A 24,755-nucleotide genomic window follows, 5' to 3' on the forward strand; every position below is an offset into this window, starting at 1 on the left:
CTCACACAGGGAAAGAACCGGGCCTCCCGGGCCTAGGACTCTAGAGAACCCCTTCTGGAGCTGAGGCGCCCTTCCCGCCCCGCCAGCACCCGGCTTGAAGACACCAGGCCCTCTCACATAAGCCCAGGAGGCACTGCCACGCGCACATACACCGCACACACAAGAGCCAGCCAGCCACACCTACCCACTCCCACCCCAATATTATCGCCAAACCCAGAAATCCACTGGAGCAACCTCGGGGGAAAACATTTAATAAGTTAGAGGCAGAAGGGAAACGTGCAGTGGGTTGCAGGGAGGCCTCGGGCAGGGGGACTGCCTCAGCCCCAGACCCCTGAAGACTGCAGGCTTCCCAAGTAAAAGCAGAGCAGGGTCCAGCCTGCCCTCATCCCTCAGACCTCGAGTCCTTCCTTCCCGAGAACCTAGGCCCCAGCCTGATCCCCTGAGATCCTGGCCAGGGCCACAGCTATCCTCCCTCAGAGGGCCGGAAACCCACCTCCACCCCCTCCTCCTTCAAAGGACCGGGGCTCAGGCCCAACCCTGCACGGCATTCAAGCTCCAACGCTCCACAGGGCCCAGGGTGGGACCCAGACCTCTGCTGTCCGGGGTCCAGGAACCTGGGTCTTGGTGACTCAGAGCTGGAGCACAGCTGGGCTGCAGGCTCAGACCTCCAGCTCCTGGGCCCGGATGGCAGACGGATTCTCATAGACGAGGCCCGCCACATTCTCATACTCTGCCTCCTTCTGGGCCTGGGTGGCCGACTGCTCGAGGTAGCGCAGGATGCACTGGTGCAGGAACACGTACTGGGCCTGGGGAGCAGGCAGGTGGGCTGAGCTCTGCTCCCACGGCGCCTGGCCAGCCCGCAGCCCCTGCAGCCCTCACCTCCGTCTGCACCATCAGGGGCCGGCTCTGCCTCATCTTCCTCACGAAGCCGAAGGGCCCCACAAGGCCCTCACTCTCCAGCTGCCTCAGCAGGACGTCCAGGGCAATGAGGGTGCCCGTGCGGCCCACGCCAGCGCTGGGCAAGGACAAGGCAGGGTCAGGCAGGGTGTTTTCGAGCACCCAGGGGTCCACATAAGGGTCCAGAGGGGGTCGCTTAGCTCAGCAGGAAGCGATGACCACAGCCAAGCGGAGGGCCCTTCCTTCTGTGAGTCTCTGTCTAACTAAGTGCCTCTCAGGCCACTTAGATTGCCTGGCTTACAGAAGGGGAAAGCCAGGGTGGGGAAGCCAGGAGCTGGGTTCAAACACAGGAAGACAAGGGGAAAAAGGTGCTTTTCTCCGGCTGAGCGCTTGTATACATCTTTAAACAAAATCACTTTAATTGACTGAGCCGGTGGTATTTAGCACATTTACGATGCTGTGCAAAACACTTTCCTTGCCCCAGAAGGAGACTCCGTACTCATTAAGCAGTGCTTCCCCAGGCCCTCCTCTCTCCAGTGCTCTGAAATCTGTCTTCTGTCTCTCTGGATTTACCCATTCTGGATATCACATGTTCGTGGAATTGGGCCTTACATGCTTTTTGTTCTGTCTTCTTTCACTGACAATGTTTTCAATCTTTTTTGGGGGGATTGGGTCTTGGTAAATTGCTAAGGCTGGACTTGAACTTGCAAACCTCCTGCCTCAGCTTCCCAGAGTGCTGGGATCACAGGTATCTGCCACAAATGCTTGGTGAGGTGATCTTCTTAATTAACTGTTCTGTAGCTGGATTTGGGGATGCAGGGGTATCTTCAGAGGGTTCACTGGGGATGGGCCAGTCTCAGAACACAGCCCAGCAGCGTGGTCAGGCACCACCCTGGACACCAAGCAGAAACCAACCACAGCTTGGCTGCTTGTTGCTGGCCTTGGAGCCAAGAACTGAAACTTCCTGGGTTGGGTTCCTCGAAAATGGGAGGAAAGTCCTTTGTCCTGAGATGGTGCTGAGGACCAGCAAGACTGCTGTGTGCGTTCCGTGTCACCTAACACTGGAACCGCACCCCAACTCCAGAGGCGGTTCCTCGGAGAAGCCCCTCTCCTCACTCCTGACCTGAGAAGGCTTCTGAATAAATCCCAGGCTGCGGGGGAGGGGGAGGCTTAGCAGGGGCCCGGTGGAACCGCTGCTCTGGGCTGCCTCTCCCGCTGCCCCAGCCCTGGGCCCCTCATGCGGCCTCTGTCCCTGCACCTCCTCATTGCTCCATCTTTGTCTCCGTGCTCTTTTTCGCCTGCGCCCCAGCTCCCTGACCTCCCCTTCCCCAGGGCGGCTCCGCGCGGGCCTCACCTGCAGTGCACAACTGGCCGGCCTCCCTCCGAGGTCTCGTCCAGCCACTGCCTCAGCACCCTCCAGAAAGCCAGCAAGGGGTCTGGGGAGGGCGGCACGCCGTGGTCTGGCCAGGCCAGGTAGTGGAACTGCCGCACAGGCAGAGTCTTCTGCTCCTCCGTCTGGAAGGAGAGAGACTGTGGGCGGGGAGACTGGGGGCCTCCCCGGAGTGCTGGCGGGGGACACTCACGTGGAGCAGCTGCAGGTCCCGCACCGCCCAGTCCTCTGTCACCTCCTCGCCTACCAGGGCCACCTGCAGGTGCCCATGGATGCAGGGCTGGGCGTCCAGAGGCCAGTAGTGCTCACACTTCACCTGGGGAGGACATGGCAGTCAGGAAGAGCCTTGCCGGGGGCGCTCCTGCTCCGGGTGTGGGGACCCCTGCCCTGGCCATGGGTGGGGCCCTTGGGCGGCCAGGGGCTGATTCCTGCCAGCTGCGAAGAGCTCTCCACCCTGAGTGGGGCAGCTCCAGCCCTGCTGTAGCTGTGCGTCCCTGGACGTCCATGTGCTGGAAATGTCACCCCAAACTCTGATGTAGGGCCGGGGATTTAGCTCAGTGGTTCTGCTGCCTGCCTTCCAAGCACAAGGATCTGAGTTCGATCCCCGGTACCAAAAAACAAACAAACAAAAAAAACCCCAAACTCCTATGTTAGTGGCATCTGGAGGTGGGGCCTTTGGGAAGTATCTGGGATTCAATGAGGCCATAAGGGGGGTGCCGTGGTGGCATCTGTGGCTTTATAAGAACAGGAAGAGAGCCCTGAGTTTGCAGCTGGCTCTGTCTCGCCGGGTGACGCCTCCACCAGTGTGACACAGACAGCTGTCCTGGGCCCAGCACCTTCGTAACAGACTCCTCAGCCTGCAGAATGTGAGCTAAACAAACCTTGCCAGAATCCAGCGACAGTAACAGACCAGGCGATGACCTCCCAGCAGGCAGAGAGCCTGCACTTGTGTGTGTGTGTGTGTGTGTGTGTGTGGGGGAAGACGGTGTGCTCTCACTGTCCTGGTGGGGTCGGGCCCTGCTCAGGCCACAGCCCCAGGACCAGGCCCACGCTCACCCGGCCAGACTCCACACAGTTGGTGAGCATCACAATCGTGCGGCTCTGCTGCTCCCACACCAGGCGCCAGAAGTCACCCACGGTCCGCAGCAGGGGGCCCTGGGCCGCGATGAAGTCCTGGGGGCTCCAGAGGCCCTGGTTGAGGCAGGTGGGCATGTGGGGGTCGCGGATATGCCCTCCGGCCCCCGTGTCCCCAGGCGCACAGCTTGCTCAGCCCGACCCCGACCTTACAGGGATGAAGCTGGCGTTGATGTAGTCAGAGCCGGGCTCATCACGGAGCGGCTGCAGGGGCACCCGGGACCAGTCATCTGGGAGGAGCCATGCAGAGAGGGTGAGGGACGAGCTAGGCCGGAAGTCACAGCCACATGCGAGGGACACGGGAGCCGTGAGGGACTGAGAGGGGCAGGGGACCTGTGCAGGGTGGGGGCAGGAGCGAGAGGGACAGGAGCGAGCAGGAGCGGCGCAGTGCGGAGCTGGGACTCACAGGGCGGAGCTGGGACTCACAGGGCAGCACGTTTCTGTAGCGGTTCTTGGCCTTGTTCTCAGGAGCCAAGGCAACCTCCTGAGGCTGGCCCTCGCCCTCCAGGCACAGTTGCTGTGGAGAGCAGAGGCTGTGGCGAGCTGGCTCTGTCACCCTGAGCACCTCAGCACCGCCCCCTCTGCACTTGGGGTTCTGCAGCACCCACGGAAGTAGAAGACCCCAGCCGCCACCCTGTGGAGCATTTGAGGGCGCCTGGGGCCGCTGGAGACAAACAGAGAACAGGAGCCGGGGACCCAAGCAGCAAGCATGCACTAAGGTGCAGATGAGCTGGAGAGGGCGCACTCGGGGACTGCTGCCTGGGGCACAGCGTGGTTGTGCTTTGCTCCACCCGAAGGTGCAGGAAGGAGGCACGCACCGGGCCGGGCGCCCACCTGGTACTCATCTGCAAAGCCGCAGTTGCTGTCCTTCTCGTTTCGCCGGACGTGGTCAGTGAAGTCTTTGGCCAGGATGTCCCCTGGGAAGCTGTGTGGGAGAAGGGGAGAGAAAAGATTGCGACTCCTTAGCCCTGTGCTCTTGGGGTAAGAGGAAAGGCAAATCTGACCCAGCAAGGCCACTTCGGGGCGTACACCCCAAAGAAATGAAAGAGGGGCTCAGTGAGGTGCTTGTGCACCTGTGGTCTTCATAGTGTCCTTCACAACAGCCCCAAGGGGAAAGCAACCCAAGCCTCCAATGACAGGTAATTGAATAAAGAAAATATGATGCATCCACACAGTGGAATATTACTCAGCTATAAAGAGGAAGGAAATCCTGACACCACTGTGCTAAGCGAGCTAAGCTGGTCCCCACACACTAAATGATGTACAATTCCACTTACTTGAAGGACTTCTGGGAATCAAATTCAAAAGACAGAAAGGAAAGTGGTGGTTGCCAGGAAGAAGGAGATTATTATCTAATGGACAGTTTTATCAGTGTCACCTGCACAGCGACATGCTTAACCCTGCTGAGTGGCAAACTCTAAGGTGGTTCAGGGGCTGGGCTTGACTTGTGATCCTCCTGCCTCAGCCTCCTGAATAGCTGGAGTTATAAGTGTGTGTGCCATGGCATTTGGTTATAATTTAAGAGATGCTCTGTCCTCTCCCTCTGCCTTCAGCCTGGAGGGTGCTGCACTCCCTCCCCTGAGCCCGCTGCTGCTCTATCCCTCCCTCTGCTGCGTGTCTCAGTGCTGGGCACAGGCCAGGGCCCAGCCACTTCCCTCTGAGTGGCCGATTATACTCACAGCCCCACTAATGGGGCTCCCACACCCTGGGCTGCTGTGCCCCTGCCCCCTCGCCCTGGCCAGACACCGGACACCAAGTCCCCAGCACCTCTCCAACCCGGGGACCTGCCTCGCAGTTTGCTCCACAGGAACTGTGTGAAGCCTCTGGCCCATGGCTTTCTGCTTCTGCTTCTTCCGGTTCCTGGAAGGATGTTGGGAGGTGAGGCGCAAGCACCAGGCCTCGGTGCACCCACACCCTGTAGGCGGCCAGTCCCGCACGAGTCTCACCTCTTCTTCAGGAACAAAACCAGCAGGCCCGCAAGGACGAGGCACAGGAGGACGCCCACAACGGCTCCAACGATGACCCCTGGGGAGGAGCCGGGCAGCCCTTAGAGCCCAGCCTGGCCTCCTGGCCTGGGTCCACCCTCACCAGCCCCGTATATGAAGTGACAGGAAGGACAGGAAACCCTCTGGACAAAGCCCTGTCTCCTCTGTGGGTCCCCAGGAGTTTGATCTGAATGGCAAGTGGCTACAGTGGCTCCCTCTTCCTCGGCCTGGACAGCGGTTCTTGGTCCCCGGTCTCAGGGGGGACTCCAGCCCACGGCCTATCTCCGTCAGCCATGGAGGCCCTGGCTGCTCAGGGAGGCTGCCACTCAGCAGGCCCCAGCAGGGCCCCAAGCCTGCATGTGGACTCGTCTCCTCACAGACTCATCCTACACAATGGGGCAAGACGGTCCTCTCAGGGACCTCGTGGCTACGAGACAGAGATGCTCCCAGGCCATGGAGCCTGCAAAGCCCAGTGTGCATCCAGCCTCTCCACTGGGACCCAGTGTTCCGAGAGGATCCAATTCTTGGGAAGGGATGAATGGGGCAAAGTGAGGTCTACAGCCAAGGTACATGGTCAGAACTTTCCAAAGTCAAGTTCCAACCTTCTTCAAGTATCTCATTGGTAAAGGGTGCAGCCACATTTGGTAAAAATCGAGCAGTCAAACAGCCAGAGTTACCATATGACCCAGCAATTCTACCCTTGTGTATATGCCCAAGAAAAACAAAAACATGTTCACACAAAAACTTCCACACAAATGTTCACATCAGCATTAATCATAACAGCCCCAAAGTGGAAATGATTCCACTAATTTGTCAACTGATGAATGGATAAATAAAATGTGGTATATCCACACAACAGAATATTACTCTGCAGTAAAAAGGAAGGAAGTACTTATTCATGAAATTAGACTGTCCAGGGAAGGGGGATGGGAATGGGGAATTAAGGAGTGATGGCAAAAAGGTATGGAGTAATGAAAATGCTCTAAAAGTGATAGTGGTGGCCCAGGGATTTAGCTCAGTGGTTCCACCATCTGCCTCGCAAGTGCAAGGACCTGAGTTCGATCCCTGGTACCAAAAAAAAAAAAAAAGTGACAGTGGTGACGGTTGCAGTGTTGTGAATGTACTAAAGGTCATGGAATTGTACCATTGACCGCTGACGTGGGGGGATTCCCAAGCTGAATTAATCACTGGGTGTGGCAAATGTGTTAAGTGCTGAATGGTATGTCTTATGTACTATGTCTCCGAAAGCTGTCTTAAGGCAAACAGACCCCCAAAGGCCCCCAGAGACACCCTCCCGAAAGGGCTGCCAGCTTTCCCTGTGCATGGCCCTGCCCTGGGCTCTGCTCACCAATACTCTCAGTGTAGCAGGTCACTGGGGCGGACTTGGCCTTCAGCCCGCTCCAGATGGTCGTGACAGTGGCTGTGTAGGACCGGGCAGGCCCAAGGCCCTGCACGAACACGCGGCTCCCGCAGGAAGATCTGTCTTGGGAGCCCCGCTGCCCGCCCACCTCCAACTCAAAGGCCTCGTAGCCTCCAGAGGGGCAGGACCAGTTCAGGAAGAGCCCGTAGCCCCCAGAGGCACTGATGCAGGATGCAATGCTGACAGAGTCTGGAGCTGGGGACAGGACAGAGGAGTCAGCAGGAGCCCCTGCCCCACCAGTCCCCCAGACGATGGTGCCTCCTTTCCCTCACCTTCTGTTCCCCCAAAGGGACAGGAATACTCTCACACTAAACTCCAGGACTGTACGGCTCTGTGTCCAGGCCGCTGAGGAAGTGCCAGCCCCATGGTCTGATGGGATTTGTAGTCCACCCAGGAGCCCCTGGCCTCATGGCCTGATGGGATGTGTGGTTCACCTGGGAGGCCCAGTATGCCAGGTACAGGGAGTAGGGGTCTCACCTGTGGATGCCTGGAAGCTCTCCATGGAGCTGGCCACCTTGTGCCTCTCGGCGCACACTCTGAAGGTGTACAGAGTGCCAGGACTGAGGGCCTCCACCACATACCACGTCTCCTCTGTCCTGCCGGTGGAGTCGGTCCCAGCCTCTGGGGGCTGTGCCTCGCTGGCCCACTGGATCCGGTAGGTGTAAAGCTGTGAATGGGGGTCTGCAGGGGCCGCCCAGCTCAGCGAGACTGAGGTGCTGGTCTCACTTGTGTTCTGAAGATGTGTGACCGCATTGGGAGCTGGAAGGTGAGGCACAGCACAAGGGCGATGTCCCCAGAGGACCTCCCCCTGATAGCAAAGCCAAGCGGCCCCGTTATCAGAGCTCTGGCGGTGAGGAGGAGCCACGAAGAGCCTAGAAACTCAGGCCTTGTGGGGATCAGGGTGGTCGGAGCTCTCTCTGGCCCCTGGGCCTCGCCCATCCCCTTCCTGTTCTCTCCAAAAGAGCACATGTCCCCTCCAACTGCAGCCATGGGAGCCTCACTCTCTGTATCCTTGCTGCTTGTGAGGCTCTGAGACCTAGGCATTATGGGATTTGTAGTCCATTCAACTCCCATCCCACAGAGCCCACCCTCTAATCACCTCTCCCATCCCCTTTCCTAGACACACCAAGTCGCTAGAGCAGCTCCCAATCTGAGTCTCCTCACCCAAGAAGGCCAAGGGTGGAAGATGGCCAGGTCCTGTGCATCCACAGCCAAGCTGGTCTCCAGAGAAATTTTGATTCTGCTTGTACCTGTGACCCTCATGTGTGGGCTGAGAGGTGAGGCCTCTGGGCTCCTCTAACTCAGTGGAGCCAGCTGCTGACCACGGTCCCTCTGGTGAGTTTGTCAGTGTCTGGCAGGTGGTAGTGGCTCTCCTGACCCCAAATGGTACATTTCCCAAGGACAGAAGAGACCGCCCCATAGTTTTGAAATCCCTGCCTGCTAAAGAATGACAACTCGCCAGAGCAGGACATAGGAGTCCAAACTCCACTGAGGATTGGCGGGACCACCAAGCCCTCTTCATCCCCATCAATCTCCCAAAGTCCCCCTGTTCTTTCCCTTCCCTCATTCCGGTAGGGCTGTGACCAGAGCAGGACTGTGTCGCCCTGGTCCCCAGGTGAGGGCGCTGGTCCCACACTGGCTGCATTCCTCCCCGCCCCGCCCCCAGCACCTCCAGCGCGACTCTGGTGTCTGCAGGGCTTTGGGTCCCAGTGGTGGTACAGCCTCCCAATCCCGTGATGCCAGTAGGTGCCGATGGGTGCCTGGGCCCGGTGGAGCTGTCCAGCCCCGAGTGATGGAGCCCTTGGGCTGGCGTTAGGAACTGGTAAAAGGAGTAGGGTCAGGATTTCCAGGACACCATGATGGGAACCCGCCTTGTGTAGCCCGGTGGCCTGAAGCCTCTTAGCAACAGAATCTAGAGTGGCCAGGGCTCCCGAGGCCATGCTCGGTGGCAAGGGCACAGCCCGGCTCTCCTGTTTGGGGCACAACCAGCCCCCAGGTGTGTGTGTGTTGGGAGGAGGCTGTTCTGGCTCAGGGGCAGAGGAGACTGAATTAAACAGCTGGAGCCCAGCCCCAGCAGAGGTTCCCTCTGCCAGCTAATTCTTCACCAAACAGGAAGTGGGCGTTGACCTGTGAGGCCCCCAACTTGCTGCCTGGGGCTGAGGATCCCCTTCTCTGTCCCTGCAGGGAGAATCTACAAGATCCTGGGTTCAACTGCTTGGGCTTCAGGCCTCACTTTGTCACCCTCTCCAGCACACTGCACCCAATAGGCCTCCTAAAGGTCTGAGCCATCTGGGGTGATGGAGTTGTTGGTCTGACCCCCCAAAGGCAGGCTTCTAACTTGCTTAGGGGCTAAAATTAGGAAGAAACCAAAATGAGCAGGGGTGGAGACTGAAGAGCAGCGGTCAGGGGACACTGTGGTCATCAGCATTTCCAGTTCCTGGTCAGCTGGTGCCCTAGAACCGCAGGGCACTACCAAGCACCCACCTCACTGAGCGGTGGGGAAATGCGAGTTCCCAGTCAGCATGGAAATGGGCCTCCATGTTTGCGGCCAACTCTGGGGATGCCAGGGCTGCTCACCCAAGCGCCATGCTTGAGTCAAGCCTGTCTGAATATCCTTGCCTCCTCGGAATTCACACAGAGACCTAATTCTCAACATGATTGTAGTAAAAGGTAGAGGCTTTGGGAGGTAATTAGGTCATGAAGTTAGAGCCCTCCTGACTGCAATTAGTGCCCTTCAAAAACAAGCCCACGAGGGCCAGGGATTTAGCTCAGTGGTTTCGCTGACTGCTGCACAAGTGCAAGGACACCCAAGTTCGATCCCCGGTAAAAAAAAAAAAAAAAAGCCCACGGATAGATTTTTAAAATGGCAGAATAGAAGTACCCCTCACAGGCTGAGGCAGAAGGTTCAAGTTCAAGCCTATCCTGGGCAATTTAGTGACAAGACCATGTCTCAAAATGAAAAATTAAAAAAAGGCTGGGAAAGATGTATATCAGTACAAAGGCCCTGGGTTCAATTCCCACTAACAAAAATTAAAATATTCTAACTGGGTGTGGTTGCGCACGCCTGTCATCCCAGCATTCAGGAGGCTGAGGCAGGACGATCGCTGTGGGTTCAAAGCCAGCCTGAACAACATAGCGGGACTCTCTCTCTCAAAAAAAAATCCTTTGCTTAACTGTGAGTGACAAGATTGAGAGTTAAAAAGGAGAAACTACAATGATAAACGTAAATGTATTGTATACCTAAAATGTACCAATAAAAGAATTTAAGGGGAAAAAAAGGAGAAACTAGAAGAGCAGAAGAGCTCCGCGAATCAAGAAAGATGACAGGAGGGCTGGGGATTTAGCTCAGTGGTTTCGCCGCCTGCTGCGCAAGCTCAAGGACCCGAGTTCGATCCCCGGCACCAAAAAAAAAAAAAGAAAGGTGACAGGAAAGCTAAAAAGCACTAGAGACAGCTAATGCAAGAGAAAGGTGTGAAGCGGTCCGCGCTGTCTCCCCAGGGGCAGAAGGGGACAGGAACCGAGGCTGGATCTGCGAAGAAATCCACAGTGGTGCTCCACGTAACTGAGGGTGGAGCGCGTGGAGCCAGAAGCCCCCGTGACCCGACGGGCTTCCAGGGCTCAGCCACTCCCAGGCTCGCCAGTCCCGGAACAACCACACTTCACCTTGGCTGGCTGGGAGGCAGGAGCAGAGTTAGCTGCAGACCCTCTGGGAATGTCAGCAGGGGGCGCCCGGGCTGCGGAGGGCAGGTGCAGATGGCACCCCACGGCCGGCAGGCTGAGACTCATCCGCGCGGTCCTCTGAAGGGCTGGGTCTGAAAGTGCCCGGATGAGCCGTGGGGGAAGCTCGGCTCCAGTCTCCAACCCCGTCAGGCACGGAACTAGTGGTCGGTTTGCTTTCCCTGCTGTCCAATTTGTTCAGGGATACACCTCTGCTTAGACATTTGCCCCATCCATGGCCAGGGCGCAGGGGCCTCCGGAGCAAGCCGGCACCTCCTCAGCACCCAAGCTGCAGAGGTAGCTCAGGATAGCAGAGGTGGTGGGTGTGCAGAAGGAAATAAACACCATAAAGGGCTCTGGTGTGAACATAGCCCTGAGGGGACACAGCTGTCACTGACCAGCCTCGCCCCATGGGAAAGGCGGGGCTCAGCATTCACACAGCCTGTCAGGAGGGCGTGGACGGGAAATACATAGGCCCCAGCAGTGGCCCTGTACCTGGGAATTCCACGATTACAGATGGGGAAAGAAACTATCAGCCCAAACACAGTGGCAAGGAGGAAGTTTTTCACTCCTTTTCTTTTCTTTCAATTTGTTGTTCCTTCCTCTTTTATCTAATTTTATTTACTTTATTTGTATTTTTAATTTCTCACTCTTTTCTCCTCTTTCTCATCTTCCTTTTCCTTTTGTTAAAAATCTTGCTTTTTCTTCCACTTCTCCTTTCCCTTCTCCTTCTATTTTATTTTTTTATTTTTTGGTTCTGGGAATCAAGCTCAGGACCTTGCGCTTGAGAGGCAGGCACTGGAACCACTGAGCTAAATCCCCGGCCGCCCCTATTTTTATATTATTACTTTATTATTATTGCTTTTACCCTTTCTTTATTTTTAGTCTTTTAGCTTATGCTATATTATTATTACCTAATTTTTTTTTTTTTTTTTTTGGTACTGGGGATCAAACTCGGGTCCTTGTGCTTGTGCAGAAGGCGGTGAAACCACTGAGCTAAATCCCTGGCCCCATATGCCATATTATTATTGCTCTTTCTTTTCTATTACTAATGGTGATATAGTTGCTTGCAACTGGTTTTTATTGTATTTTAATATCTGGTTTGTCTTTGTGTCATCACTGTCACTACAGCTTGTTTTCTCCACTCTGAGTGGTACTGGAGATCAAGGCCTCAAAAGAAAGTTGTTCACTAAGAAGACCGTCACATAAAAGTGGAAGAGATATCCACCCCAAGAGAAACACAAATCACAACATAGAAATACAAGACATACAAAAAAACAGGCAACGTGATTCCCGCAAACACCCATAACTCATCAGTAACTGAATGCAAGGATCTTGAAATGGATGAAATGCCAGACATAAGAATTCAAAAGATTGGCCAGGGATTTAGCTCAGTGGTTCCACTGCCTGCCTTGTAAGTGCAAGGACCCGAGTTCAATTCCCAGTGCCAAAAAAAAAAAATTCAAAACATTGATTTTTAAAATATCAATGACTTCAAAGACAATACAAATAAAAGAGAATAAAAATCTGAATTAATTCAAGAAGACAATACAGGCTATGAAGGAACAATTTAACAGAGATAGAGATTCTGAAAAAGAACCAAACAGAAACCTTGGAAATCAGCTCAATAAGTCAAATCAAAAACCTAGTGGACGCTGCCTGGCCTGCAAGTGCAAGGACCCGAGTTCGATCTCCGGTACAAAAAAAAAAAAAGCCAATAAATTTAAAAATAAGAACCAAGATACTCATGTAATGGTACAAGATCCCAATGATGTACATAAATGTATTTTATACCTAAAATGTACCAATAAACTTAATGGAGAAAAAAAAGGGGGGCTGGGGATTTAGCTCAGTGGTTTCGCCACCTGCTGCACAAGTGCAAGGCCCCAAGTTCAATCCCCATTACCAAAAAAAAAAAAAGGACCCAGTGGAAAATTGCACCAATAGACTGGATCAAGCAGAAGACAGAATTCCAGTGACTAAAGACAAGGGTGATTCTAATCATTGGTACATTTTAGGTATACAATATAATGACATTCATCATTGGAAATTTACACCTTTACATAGTCTCTCTTGGTTCTTATTTTTCACTGTTGTCCAGCCCTCCTTTCAACCCCTCCAGTCCTCCCTATTTACAAAGATTTTGTTCCTATTTTTCCATTTTCTCATATTAATTCCATTCCCTTCTAATGATTAGAATGAATAATCGATAATGTAAAATAGGAAGAAAAGGTCCAAAGGGGTAGGGGTAGTGGGAGGGGCAGGGGAAAGGAAAGAAGGGAAAGGAAAAATGATGAGAAATGGAAAAAATGGAAATAAAGTCTTTGTAAATAGGAAAGGGTGGAGGGCATGAAGGGAGGGCTAGGAATGGGGAAAAAATAAGAACCAAGATGCATTATTTAAAGGTACAATCCCCAATGAGAAATGTATTTGTGTTGTATACTTACAATGTACCAATAAAAGAATTTAATACAAAAAAAAGACAAGAGTGATGAATTATTACCCTCAAATAGTAATTAAAAAAATAAATCATGACAAAATATCCAAGAACTCTAAGACACAATAGACTAAGTGTGAATTTTTGATGTAGAAGAGGGTACTGAGGTACAGGTTAAAGACATGGAAAATCTATTCAGTAAAATAATAACAGAAAATTTCCCAAATCCCAGGAAAGATTTGGACATCTAGGTACAGGAAGCATTTAGAACCCCAAACAGGCATGAACAGAAAAAAACCTCCCCCTGTCTTATTATAGTTAAAATGCCAAGAGTACAGAGCAAGGAAAGAGTATTGAAAGCAGCAAGAGAAAAATGCCAAAAACATTACTTATGAAGGCAAATCCCTCAGAATGACTGCATATTTCTCAGCAGAAACTCTAAGGGCCAGAAGGCTTTGGAATGATGCATTTCCAACCTGAAAGGAAATAACTGCCAACCTAGATTACTATATCCAGCAAAGCTACTCTTCAGACTAGAAGGAGAAATAGAGATCTTCCAAGAATAATCATAAACTAAAGAAATTCAGAACCACTAAGCCAACACTGAAGAAGAAATGTAAAGGAATACTGCACACAGGAAACAGAGTAGATAAGCAAATGAGAACTAGGAAAGGACCAGTATAAAAGCAAAATGACAGAAAATAATACATGCCTTTTATAATAATTCTGAACTTAAATGGTCTTAGTTCTCCAATTTAAAGATACAGACTGCCAGAGTGGATTTTTAAAAACACCTGTTTGCTGCCTACAAGAAACACACATCACCAACAAAGATATATGTACAAAGATTGAAAGTAAAAGGATGGGAAAATAGTATTCCATGCAAATGGAACCTAAAAACAAGCAGGTATAGCTATTCTCACATCCAACAAAACAGGCTCAAGCCTGAATTTAGCCAGAAGAAACAAAAGCCACCACACCACTTATTGATAAAGGGAACAATCCACCCAGGAGATATAATTGTAAATATAAACATATGAAACTTCACTGCATCAAATTTCATAAAACAGACACTATTACTCATGAAGGGATTGGTAGACCTCAATACAATTGTAGTAGGTGACTTCAATATTCCATTCTCACCAACAGATAAATCTCCCAGACTCCCACAAAAAAAATCAACAAACAGACATCAAAATTAAATTATACCATAGCTCATATTGGCATAACATTTACAGAACATTCCACTCAACAACTGCAGAATATACGTTCTTCTCAATAGCTCATGAAACTTTCTGCAAAATAAATCATATTTTAAACCATAAAATCAGTTTTAACAAATACAAAAACTTGAAATAATTTCTTGTATGTTTTCAGACCATAATGAAATGAAACTACAAATAAACAAAAGAAGAAACCTCAGAAAATTTACAAACACACAGTGATCAAACAATTCAATTTTGAATGATTGATGGGTTGTTGGGGAAATTTAAAGTCATACAATCAAATGAAAACAGGAACACAACATATCAGAATCTCTGGGATACAGAAAAGACAGTCCTACATTTTAAAAAAAAATCAGAGATCTCAAATAAGTAACCTAATTATGCATCTCAAGATCTTAGAAAAGCAAGGAAACCAAAAGTAAACTCAATACCAAGAAAGAAAGAATAAAGACCATAGTTGAAATTAATAAAATAGGGATTGAAAAGATCAATGAAGTAAAGAGCTAGTTCTTTGAAAAACGAACAATATTGATAATCCCTTAGCCAAATAATTGAATATTACTCAGCCATAAACAAGTATGGAATTAAGTCATTTGCAGGAAAATGGATGGATCTGAAACTCCTTGTTTGAAGAAAATAAGGGAGAAAAACAAATATTGCATGTTTTCCCTAATATGTGGAGTAAAACAAAAAGATGACATTAAAATAGGTAGCAGAGGGCTGGGGATTTAGCTCAGTGGTTCTGCCACCTGCCTTGCAAGTGCGAGGTCCCAAGTTCAATCCCCGGTACATTAAAAAAAATGAAACAAAACAGAAAGCAGAAGGGAAACAATTAGATGAAGGGGACAAAGAAAGAAAAGAGGGCAGAGGGATTTAAGGGTGGGTGATAGGGAAACAGATATAATCAAAATATGTTCTATACATGTTGGAAAATGCCACAACAAACCCTAATAGTTTTCAAAACTAATATCCACTAATAAAAAAATTTTTTTTTTTTTGGTACCGGGAATCAAACTCGGGATCTTGTGCTTTCGAGGCAGGCGGTGGCACCACCGAGCTAAACCCCTGGCCCCAAAAAATATTTTTTGAAGAGGCCCAGGGGATGTTTTTGCAATAATGGAAATGCTCTTTCACTGCACATTTGGGTGAGGAGTAGCCCAGTGGAGGACAAGGCAACAATGGGGACCCTACCACAGTTCTCCTGCCCACATGAAGCGTGGAACTGAGTTTATGATTTCATGCAACTTTAATCACCCTAAATTTAACTAGGTACTTTTGACACAGGCTAATATACTGGATAACAGGAGACTAGAAAGAGTGAACTGTCTACAATGAAATAATTTAGCTGTTTGTCAGAGCTTCCATTCTCAATATATGACACAGATGGTTCTAGAAAAAGGGTCTGAGGACCAGAGTGTCCCATTGACAGTGACATACAATTCCCTCGGTGCTCAAGTGACATGCCCAGGCTCCAAACTTTTTTTTTTTTTTTTGCCAATAGACTTGCCTGTGATTCTGGACTAGAGTTTTAGACACTGACCACCTGTTGTGACTGGTATCTAGGTGTCCTCCCAAAGCCTCATGAGGTCATAGGTAGAGCTTTTCAGAGGAGGCTTTATCTAGAGTATGTGATGCTGAGGTTAAGTGTGTGATGCTGGGATCAAGGGCGTGTGGTTACTAAATTAGTCCACTGATTGGTTTGACATAGTTCTGGGAGTGGATAATGGGAAGGCCCTCCCTGGGTGTGTGTGCTACCTGTCCTAAGGGTAAAATATAAAGAACAAGAGGAGGATTGAAGCTTGATGCTTGCTACTTCACTGCTTTGCTGCCTTCTGCCTGCTATGAACTATTTCTCCTCTGTGATGCCCCTCTGCCAAGCCATTCATCCTTGGAGCCAGCTTACTATGAAGTGAAACCTCTACAAACTGTAAGCAAAACAAACCTTTCTTCCTTTAACTTTGGGTGTATTTTGTCTCGAAGTAACCAAGACCACACCCAAAACCAGAAGCAAAAGGCATCACAGACAACTGTTCTTCATCTGCTGAGCAAAGACTTCACCAGGATGGGCTCAGCTTTCTCCTGTGAACTCACAAGTATCTGGCTGAATATGGCCCAGAGAAATATGAGCTAAACAATCCACTATGATCTCTTGGCAATCCTCCTAAACCACCTACTACAACATTGTAAAAGAGAAGAAAAAGAAAGAAAAGACAAACTGACAGCGTCTCACCTGTGGCAGCATTTTGAGTCTCACTGGAACTATTAATCCCATTCTTCTCAGACCACACTGAAAATTCATACAAGGATCCAGGCTGAAGCTCATGCAGGGTGACACTGGTGTCGGCTGTGCTCTGGGTGTCACCTGTGTGGCCGTCTCCAGTCCACAGGACCCAGTAGGTGAGGTTCTGTGGGTCTGAGCCCTCGGGCTCCTCCCAGCCCAGGCTGATGGAGTCGTTGGTCTGAGCGTCCACTCTCAGCTTGGTCACTGGATTTGGGGCTGATAATATGGGCAGGAACAGAAATGAGCTGTAGTACTTGGTTTTCAAACTTTCCAGTGTTTTGTTAACACCTGAAACCGTGGGAGGGCAGGAGGTGGCTCAGACCTGCACCACCCAATGTGGCAGCACAGGTCCACGGTACTGTCGGGCCCTTGGGATGGGCTTGCTCCACCTGAGATGTGCCATGAGTGTACAGGGCACACCAAGATGAGAGGGATCTGGTATAAAATTCGGAATGTCAGATATCACGGATGCTTTCTATACCGATCACACGTTGAAACGACAGCATGTTAGATGAGGTATGCTACATGAACTAGGTCATGAGGATCCATTTCACCTCTTCCTCTTTTCTTACTTTGATGTAGCTGACAGAAGACTGAACTTTACACGTGTGGCTTGGAATGTATTTCCTTTTTTTTGTTTTTTATGTACTGGGGATTGAACTTGGGACCTTGTGCCTGCGAGGCAGGCGGTGCAACCACTGCGCTAAATCCCCGGCCTGAATTGTATTTCTATCAGATCACACGACAGGTTACATTCTCCAGGCATTTCTAACCACAAACACTACTTCCCTTTAACAAGAAAACAGTAAGACAGAGGCTGCCGCTCACCTGTAGCAGCGCTGAGAGTCTCCCTGCTGCTGTTCACTCCATCTCTTTCCACCCACACAGAAAATGGATATGAAGACCCAGGATGCAGCCCCTCCACGGTGACACTGGTGCTGGCTGTGCTCTGGGTGTCGCCTGTGTGTCCGTCTCCAGTCCACAGGACCCAGTAGGTGAGGTTCTGTGGGTCTGAGCCCTCGGGCTCCTCCCAGCGCAGGCTGATGGAGTCGTTGGTCTGAGCGTCCACTCTCAGGTTCCTCACTGGGTTGGGGGCTGGGCACAGGGACAGAAGGGAAAATCAGTTTTGTTTCCTGGTTCTCATATGTTCCTGTCCTTCCCTGACCCTGGAAGCAGTGGGTGGAGGTGAGGTGGCTCAGACCTGCACTGTCCAATATGGCAGCACATGGCAATATGGCATGAGGAGCCCCTGGGATGGGCTAGTTCTGGGCACACTTGTGGTCAGGGTAGAGGACTGATGAGGTTAGGCATAATAAGTATACGACTGGGAACATAAACCCCATTTATCCTTTTGACATAATGTACATCCTACATCCTTTCTACATAAATTACACGATGGAATGGTATAACAGACATCCATGCCCAGTACTAGCGGCCTATGAGTGGCACCTGCTTCTTGCTTTCCATCAGTCAGCTGCATTGTTTATATCAGGAGTCAGACTGAAGCTCTATGTGACTCAAATGGGCATGTCAGATAGCAGACTGAGTGAGTATAGCCCCTCCCCAAATGGCTGCCATAGAGGCCTAAGTCCTGGTCTGTGAAGTGGCAGGACTCTGCCGAGTTATGTGCAGCTGAGGTCAGTGTGACCCCAATTAAAATCCTTTCCCCTGAATTATGGCTTCTCACTGACCTGATGGGTTGCTTGCTAATTGCACCTGGTCCCAGCATCAGTTTGTGCTATCCAAGCAAGACAGTAGTGTCTCCTCCCTTACAGCCCTGCTTGGTGCCATCATGCCAGATGTTTGGCCCTATATCATTAGGTGACTTCAAAACATACCCTGCTCACTTTCTTCCCATGCTTGTAACCAGTAAATCCTGGCTGTCCTTGGGGGACTTTGTCTTTGCTGCCCAAAGCACCCCTGGTCAGCCCCAAGACCCAGCTTTCTCTCTAAGTCTCATTTCTTTCTTGATTCTTATTAGCTTTGTGCTGTGGTGGCTCACAGGAGACCATGACCAATGGAAGGGGTCTCTGGTGATGTTCCCTTTCCTGTTCCCTATAAAATGGAATTCCCCCCCCACATACACACACACACCGGGGATTGAGCTCAAGACCTTGTCCTTGTGAGACAGGCAGCGGCACCACTGAGCTAAAATGGAACTGTTTTACATCAGTCACACTACATGATAGATCCCATGAGGATCCATTTCACTTGATCTTTCCTACATTTTTACGTGGCTCATAGAAAACTGATGTTTCCATTTGTGGTTTCTGTGTATTTCTATTCAGCCACAGAACCTGCCACATTCTCCTGTCTACTCTCAAGCACCCCATCCAATCCCTACAAAAGGAAAGATTAAGAGCTAAGTGTAGTGGTGCAACCGCTAATCCCAAAACTCTTGGAAGCTGAGACAGAAGGATCAGAAGTTCAATTCCTGCCGGAAGAATTCAGAAAAACTTTTTCTTAAAACAAACAAAAAAATCAAAGAAACAAGACCTGGGAATAGAGCTCACGTGAAGGCCTTGGAGTGAATCCCCAGTAGCATGGATTAAAGAGCTTCAAATACTGGTTGCTTCTCACCTGTGGCAGCGCTGAGAGTCTCCCTGCTGCTGTTCACTCCATCTCTTTCCACCCACACAGAAAATGCATATGAAGACCCAGGATGCAGCCCCTCCACGGTGACACTGGTGTTGGCTGTGCTCTGGGTGTCGCCTGTGTGTCTGTCTCCAGTCCATAGGACCCAGTAGGTGAGGTTCTGTGGGTCTGAGCCCTCGGGCTCCTCCCAGCGCAGGCTGATGGAGTCATTGGTCTGAGCGTCCACTCTCAGGTTCCTCACTGGGTTGGGGGCTGGGCCCAGGGACAGCAGGGGAAACTCAGTTTTATTTCCTGAGGCTCACATGTTCCTGTACCTCCTTGACCCTGGAAGCAGGGGTGGAAGCCAGGTGGCTCAGACCTGCACCATCCAATATGGCGGCACAGGCCCCATGGAGTGAAGGGGCTCACTCCACCCGAGATGCACCATGAGTGCAAAGTGCACACCAAGTTGGGAAGAATCTGGTACGAAATTTGGAATATCAGATCTTCATCCTCTGCAGAGATCACTTTTTTTTTTTGGTACTTGGGATTGAACTTAGGACCTTGCATTTGCAAGGCAGGCGGCAGCACCACTGAGCTAAATCTGTAGCCCTAGAGATCACATTTTGAAACAGAAGTATTTTGCATTGTTGGACTACACGAAATATCTCATAATGAGGATTTTACCTGCTTCCTTTTCTATTTTTTCATGTGGCTGATAGAAATTTGAAGTTTACATGTGCAGTTTCCAGTCACTTTCTAGTGAATCACAGAAGCTGCCATAGTCCCCTGTCTATTCTCAAACACCCCATATCAGTCCTTGTGAAAGAAAGAAAAAAAGAAAACAGAAAGAGAGAGAAAATAAGTTAGTTTAAACAGGAGCTGCCCCTCACCTGTGGCAGCGCTGAGAGTCTCCCTGCTGCTGTTCACTCCATCTTTTTCCACCCACACAGAAAATGCATATGAAGACCCAGGACGCAGCCCCTCCATGGTGACACTGGTGTTGGCTGTGCTCTGGGTGTCACCTGTGTGTCCGTCTCCAGTCCACAGGACCCAGTAGGTGAGGTTCTGTGGGTCTGAGCCCTCGGGCTCCTCCCAGCCCAGGCTGATGGAGTCGTTGGTCTGAGCGTCCACTCTCAGCTTGGTCACTGGATTTGGGGCTGATAATATGGGCAGAAACAGAAATGAGTTGTAGTACTTGGTTTTCAAACTTTCCAGTGTTTTGTTAACACCTGAACCCGAGGGAGGGCAGGAGGTGCACCACCCAACGTGCACCACAGGTCTGTGGGACTTTAGGGCCCTTGGGATGGGCTCCTTCCACTGAGGTGGGTGGAGAGAGCAGCATATACAAGGAATGGGCAACCATTGGAGTGAAATTACCAATGTCAAACCTCAGGGCTAGGAGCAAAGCTCAGTTGTAGAGGACTGTCCAGGACTGCACAAGACCCAGAGTTCAGTTCAAGAGCAGAAAAGTAAAAAGTCTAATCTCATGGATCATTGGGCATTTTATGTAGTTTGCATGTTCCAAGGACACTGCAGATGTTTCTCATTTAACAACAGAGTTCCCTTCGTACATCTAGATCCTGAATTGAATTGGTCACTGAATGAGGAATTGTGTACAGTATGTATGTTACAACATTCAGAACAAAGAACTGCCCAAAGGAAACTCCAACTTGATGACTCTGCTTGAATTTGTGTAATTCTTACATGCAGTACTGTCATGTATAACAGAACATAAAACTACAGGACTGTACAGAGCAGTACAATCAGCAAAAATTACAGTACTGTATAAAAAAGGCTTCTTGTACAAAAAAAGACATTAAGGCTCTATAAACAAGATGTACCAACTGCACACACACAAAGAAGACAGCTCCTAAGTCTGAAGTGTGCTTTCATCTTAAGGCCGAAGAGTCATTAAACAGGTAGGTCATTAAGTGCAGAGTATCTGCATTTTGCGCCTAAGATCTATATAAAATACCTGATGATGATGCATCTCACCTCTTTCTTTTTCCTTATTTGTATGGGGATGATAGAACGTGGAAACTTACATGTGTGGTTTCCATATATTGCTACTGAATCATAAAACCTGCCACATTCTCCTGTGCACAACCACCCCATAGCAAGCCCAGTAAAAAAGAAAACAAAACAGAGGCGTCCGCTCACCTGTGGCAGCGCTGAGAGTCTCCCTGCTGCTGTTCACTCCATCTCTTTCCACCCACACAGAAAATGCATATGAAGACCCAGGATGCAGCCCCTCCACGGTGACACTGGTGCTGGCTGCGCTCTGGGTGTCACCTGTGTGTCCGTCTCCAGTCCACAGGACCCAGTAGGTGAGGTTCTGTGGGTCTGAGCCCTCGGGCTCCTCCCAGCGCAGGCTGATGGAGTCGTTGGTCTGAGCGTCCACTCTCAGGTTCCTCACTGGGTTGGGGGCTGGGCACAGGGACAGAAGGGAAAATCAGTTTTATTTCCTGGTCCTCACATGTCCCTGCCCTTCCTGAACTCCTGGAAGCAGGAGGAGGACTTGAGAAGGTCAGACCTGCACCATCCAATATGGCGGCACAGGCCCCATGGAGTGAAGGGTCTCACTCCACCTGAGATGCACCATGAGTGCAAAGTGCACACCAAGTTGGGAAGAATTTGGCATGAAATTAGACTTTTTTTTAGACAGAGTCTTGCTATGTAGCCCAGGTTGGCTTCAAACTCATGGCAAACCTCTTGCCTCAACCTCTGGGACACTGGATTGCAGGGGTATGCCACCACAGCTGGCTTGGTTTGAAATTGTGAATGTCAGATCCCCTTCACCCTTCCTATATAGATCACATGTTGAAATGGAAGTATTTTGCATCTGTTGGGCTACATGAAATAGCTCATGAGGATGATTGCACCTGAATTTTCCTACATTTTTATGTGGCTGATAGAAAAGTGAAGTTTCCATGGGTGGTTTCTGTGTATTTCTATTGACCCACAGAACTGCCACATTCTCCTGTCTGTTCTCAAACATCCCACCCCAATTCCACAAGGAAACATTAAGAGCTAAGTGTGGTTCAACCTCCAATCTCAGAACTCCAGGAAGCTAAGACAGGAGGATCAGAAGTTCAATTCCTGCTGGGAGAATTTAGCAAAACTTTCTCTTAAAACAAACAAAGAAACAAGACCTGGGAATAGAGCTCATGTGAAGGCCTTGGAGTGAATCCCCAGTAGCATGGATTAAAGAGCTTCAAATACTGGTTGCTTCTCACCTGTGGCAGCGCTGAGAGTCTCCCTGCTGCTGTTCACTCCATCTCTTTCCACCCACACAGAAAATGCATATGAAGACCCAGGACGCAGCCCCTCCATGGTGACACTGGTGTTGGCTGTGCTCTGGGTGTCGCCTGTGTGTCCGTCTCCAGTCCACAGGACCCAGTAGGTGAGGTTCTGTGGGTCTGAGCCCTCGGGCTCCTCCCAGCGCAGGCTGATGGAGTCGTTGGTCTGAGCGTCCACTCTCAGGTTCCTCACTGGGTTGGGGGCCGGGATGAGGGTCCCCGGTCAGCCAGTTCGGATCATTACTCTCCCTTCCACCCCCTCACCCAGCCCCACACTGAGCTTGCTCTTCTCCTAACCCTTCTCCCGGACCGGGAGACCCTTATGGAACCCCCAGGAGGCTCATGGGGTTGAGGCTCTGTGTCCCTGAGAGGTCACTCACCAGCTGCCCTGGCCCCGCTCCAGCTGCACAGACCCTGGAAGGAGGCAGGGAAGAAGGAATTACACCTAAGCCTCACTGGCCCCAGGAGAGGTTGTGAGTCTGGTCTGGTGGTGCTGCCCACGACACTCCCACCCTCGCTCAACCATCACCCTGGCCCAGGAGACAGCTCAGGGCTGAGCCGTGACAAAGGTCACCCCAATATCCGTATTCCTCCAGCAGGGAACAAGGTCAAGTATGGTAGGGGTGTGGTTTCAGGGACGCAGAAGCTGACATTGGCTCTACTGATAAGGCCAAAGATAAACTTAATGGTTTCAATTTTTGAAAACTACAGGCTTGCAATGCTGGGGGTGGGGAAGTAACCATAAAAGTCTGAAAATATGAAGAAAACAAAACTGGAGGCTGAATTGAGACATCATGGTCACAAGGAAGGGCTGGGCCTGGACCCCCAGGTCTGAGGGAGGAGGCTGGGCCTGGACCCGGGGTCTGAGGGAGGAGGCTGGGTGCGGACCCCTCCTCAGTCTGAGGGAGAAAGGCACTGACAATGGGTCTCTGTGAGCACCCTGTGTCTGGCCTAAGGGGCTGTTTCTCGTCCCACTGTCACTGTACTTATCTAAGCCTGGGTGTCAGACTCTCCACAGTCTCACCCAAAGTGGGAGCCCTCTTTCTTCTCCAGTACATAACCAGCCCCTAACTCCTCTGGGCTCCGAGTTCAGGGAGTCCCTTCCCTCATCCTCTGACTGTGGAGTCTCATCCCCAGCACCCCGTCCATCAGGAGCCAGCTCTGCCCTGGGCCCGGGAGAACTTACCAGCAGCACCAAGCTCCCCCAGGCCCCAAGGCCCCCGGCAGCCCAGGCCATGGGTCCTGTCACTGTGAGGGACACAGGAGTCTCAGCCTGGTCCTTCCACCTGCTGGACTTTACACTCAAGAATTTCCCCTTTCCCAGCCGTCGGTGAGGCCAGCGGCCGGGCAGGAAGGGGAGGAGGAGGAAGTGCAGGCTCCAGCGTGAGCCTCCCGCCCGGGCCCTGCCCTGGGCTCACTCCTTCCTCCCCTCCAGTCCTCCTGACACTGCCCACCCCTCTGGCCTCTTGGGCCTGACTCTCAGCCCCAGCTCACCCTGCTTTGTAGTGAAACCCTGGGACTTTTGGGGCTGGGCAGCAATGGCCACGTGGCCCTGAGGCTCAGAGCAGCGACAGCTGAGAAGCCGCTCGCAGGGCCCCTCCTACCTCTGAGCCGATGGGTGTCAAGAGCAGCCTGGCTTCGGGGCTCTTCTGCCGCTGCAGACCCGTGGCTGTCGCACAGGAGCTGGAACTTCTTCCTGCCTCTGGGGCCACAGTCTCCCAGCCAGGTGCGCCTGTCGCTGTGCCCGGCAGCCTCCTCCGCCCGGACTGGGCTCAGATGTCATGCACACTGGGTCCACTGCTTGCTCGGGAACCTGGGCCTATCCTTCACCCCCACAATGTGTATTTGCATAGCCACTTGGCCACAGTTGTGACCTCAGGCAACTCAAGCTCAGCGTGACTCAGCTGAGTCCTCTGGAAAGAATGGGGACAACCCCTGGTAAACAAGCGATGAGGAGTCTGTGAAACAGTCCAGCCGAAGCCTGGCCCGTGAGAGACTTCACGAGTCTCAGCCATGTCTACTCTGATCATCCCGTGGCCCCAGCGTCCAGGGGGCCTCAGGTACAGGCTGGTCCCCATCCCTCCGTGCAAGTCCTGACGCATGCACTGAGCCAGGGACGTGCGCCTGCATCCTCACTGTCACCGGCCTGATCCATCACTTGGTGCTGCTGTCTATCTCTTGGGTTTGTTGTTTTCCGTTTGGTTTGGTTTTTGCTGCAGTACCAAGGATTGAACCCAAGGGCTTCACATTGAGCTACATTCCCAGCACTTTCTGCAAATTTTTGAGACAGGGTTCTTGCTTGTCCTCCAATTTGTGATCCTCCTGCCTCAGCCTCCAGACTGCTGGGATGACAGGTGTGCCTGGCTGTCTCTCTGTTTTTAAAGTAAATTTC

The 24,755-nt window shown here is 51.2% G+C and overlaps 1 protein-coding gene across 4 annotated transcripts; it reads right to left on the bottom strand.

The window, feature by feature from the left end:
* Positions 1–58: 58 nt before the first annotated feature.
* Positions 59–23,855, bottom strand: Ptprh (protein tyrosine phosphatase receptor type H). 4 transcript variants are annotated; one of them, XM_087200950.1, is made up of 20 exons: positions 23,550–23,851; positions 22,744–22,777; positions 22,301–22,555; positions 21,225–21,491; positions 19,955–20,221; positions 19,068–19,334; positions 17,316–17,582; positions 16,437–16,703; positions 7,304–7,585; positions 6,755–7,021; positions 5,368–5,446; positions 5,210–5,281; positions 4,256–4,346; positions 3,848–3,938; positions 3,575–3,651; positions 3,344–3,478; positions 2,481–2,603; positions 2,252–2,412; positions 880–1,015; positions 59–806 (listed from the first exon to the last, which is right to left on the bottom strand). In XM_087200950.1, the coding sequence occupies exons 1-20, from the start codon at positions 23,598–23,600 to the stop codon at positions 660–662; spliced, it is 3,336 nt and encodes a 1,111-aa protein (XP_087057076.1). In that variant the 5' UTR covers positions 23,601–23,851; the 3' UTR covers positions 59–659. The 4 variants fall into 4 exon arrangements, with proteins under 4 accessions (XP_087057076.1, XP_087057075.1, XP_087057077.1 ...); XM_087200949.1 differs by having other exon boundaries at positions 59–1,015; positions 23,550–23,852; XM_087200951.1 differs by lacking the exon at positions 17,316–17,582 and having other exon boundaries at positions 59–1,015; positions 23,550–23,855.
* Positions 23,856–24,755: the final 900 nt, after the last annotated feature.

Source organism: Heterocephalus glaber, unplaced genomic scaffold, assembly GCF_053883595.1.
Source record: "Heterocephalus glaber isolate CG9 unplaced genomic scaffold, H.glaber_assembly_v1.0 deba00001745, whole genome shotgun sequence".
Classification (NCBI taxonomy): Eukaryota; Metazoa; Chordata; class Mammalia; order Rodentia; family Bathyergidae; genus Heterocephalus; species Heterocephalus glaber.

What these genes read in the sequence shown, in the direction of transcription:
- Ptprh (XM_087200949.1), bottom strand. Translation starts at nt 23,600, where the DNA reads ATGGCCTGGGCTGCCGGGGGCCTTGGGGCCTGGGGGAGCTTGGTGCTG. An exon ending in GAGCGGGGCCAGGGCAGCTG is followed by an intron (nt 22,556 to 22,743) that starts GTGAGTGACCTC and finishes CCCCCAACCCAG; the next exon opens with TGAGGAACCTGAGAGTGGAC. An exon ending in GCTTTGCAGATGAGTACCAG is followed by an intron (nt 3,939 to 4,255) that starts GTGGGCGCCCGG and finishes TGCTCTCCACAG; the next exon opens with CAACTGTGCCTGGAGGGCGA.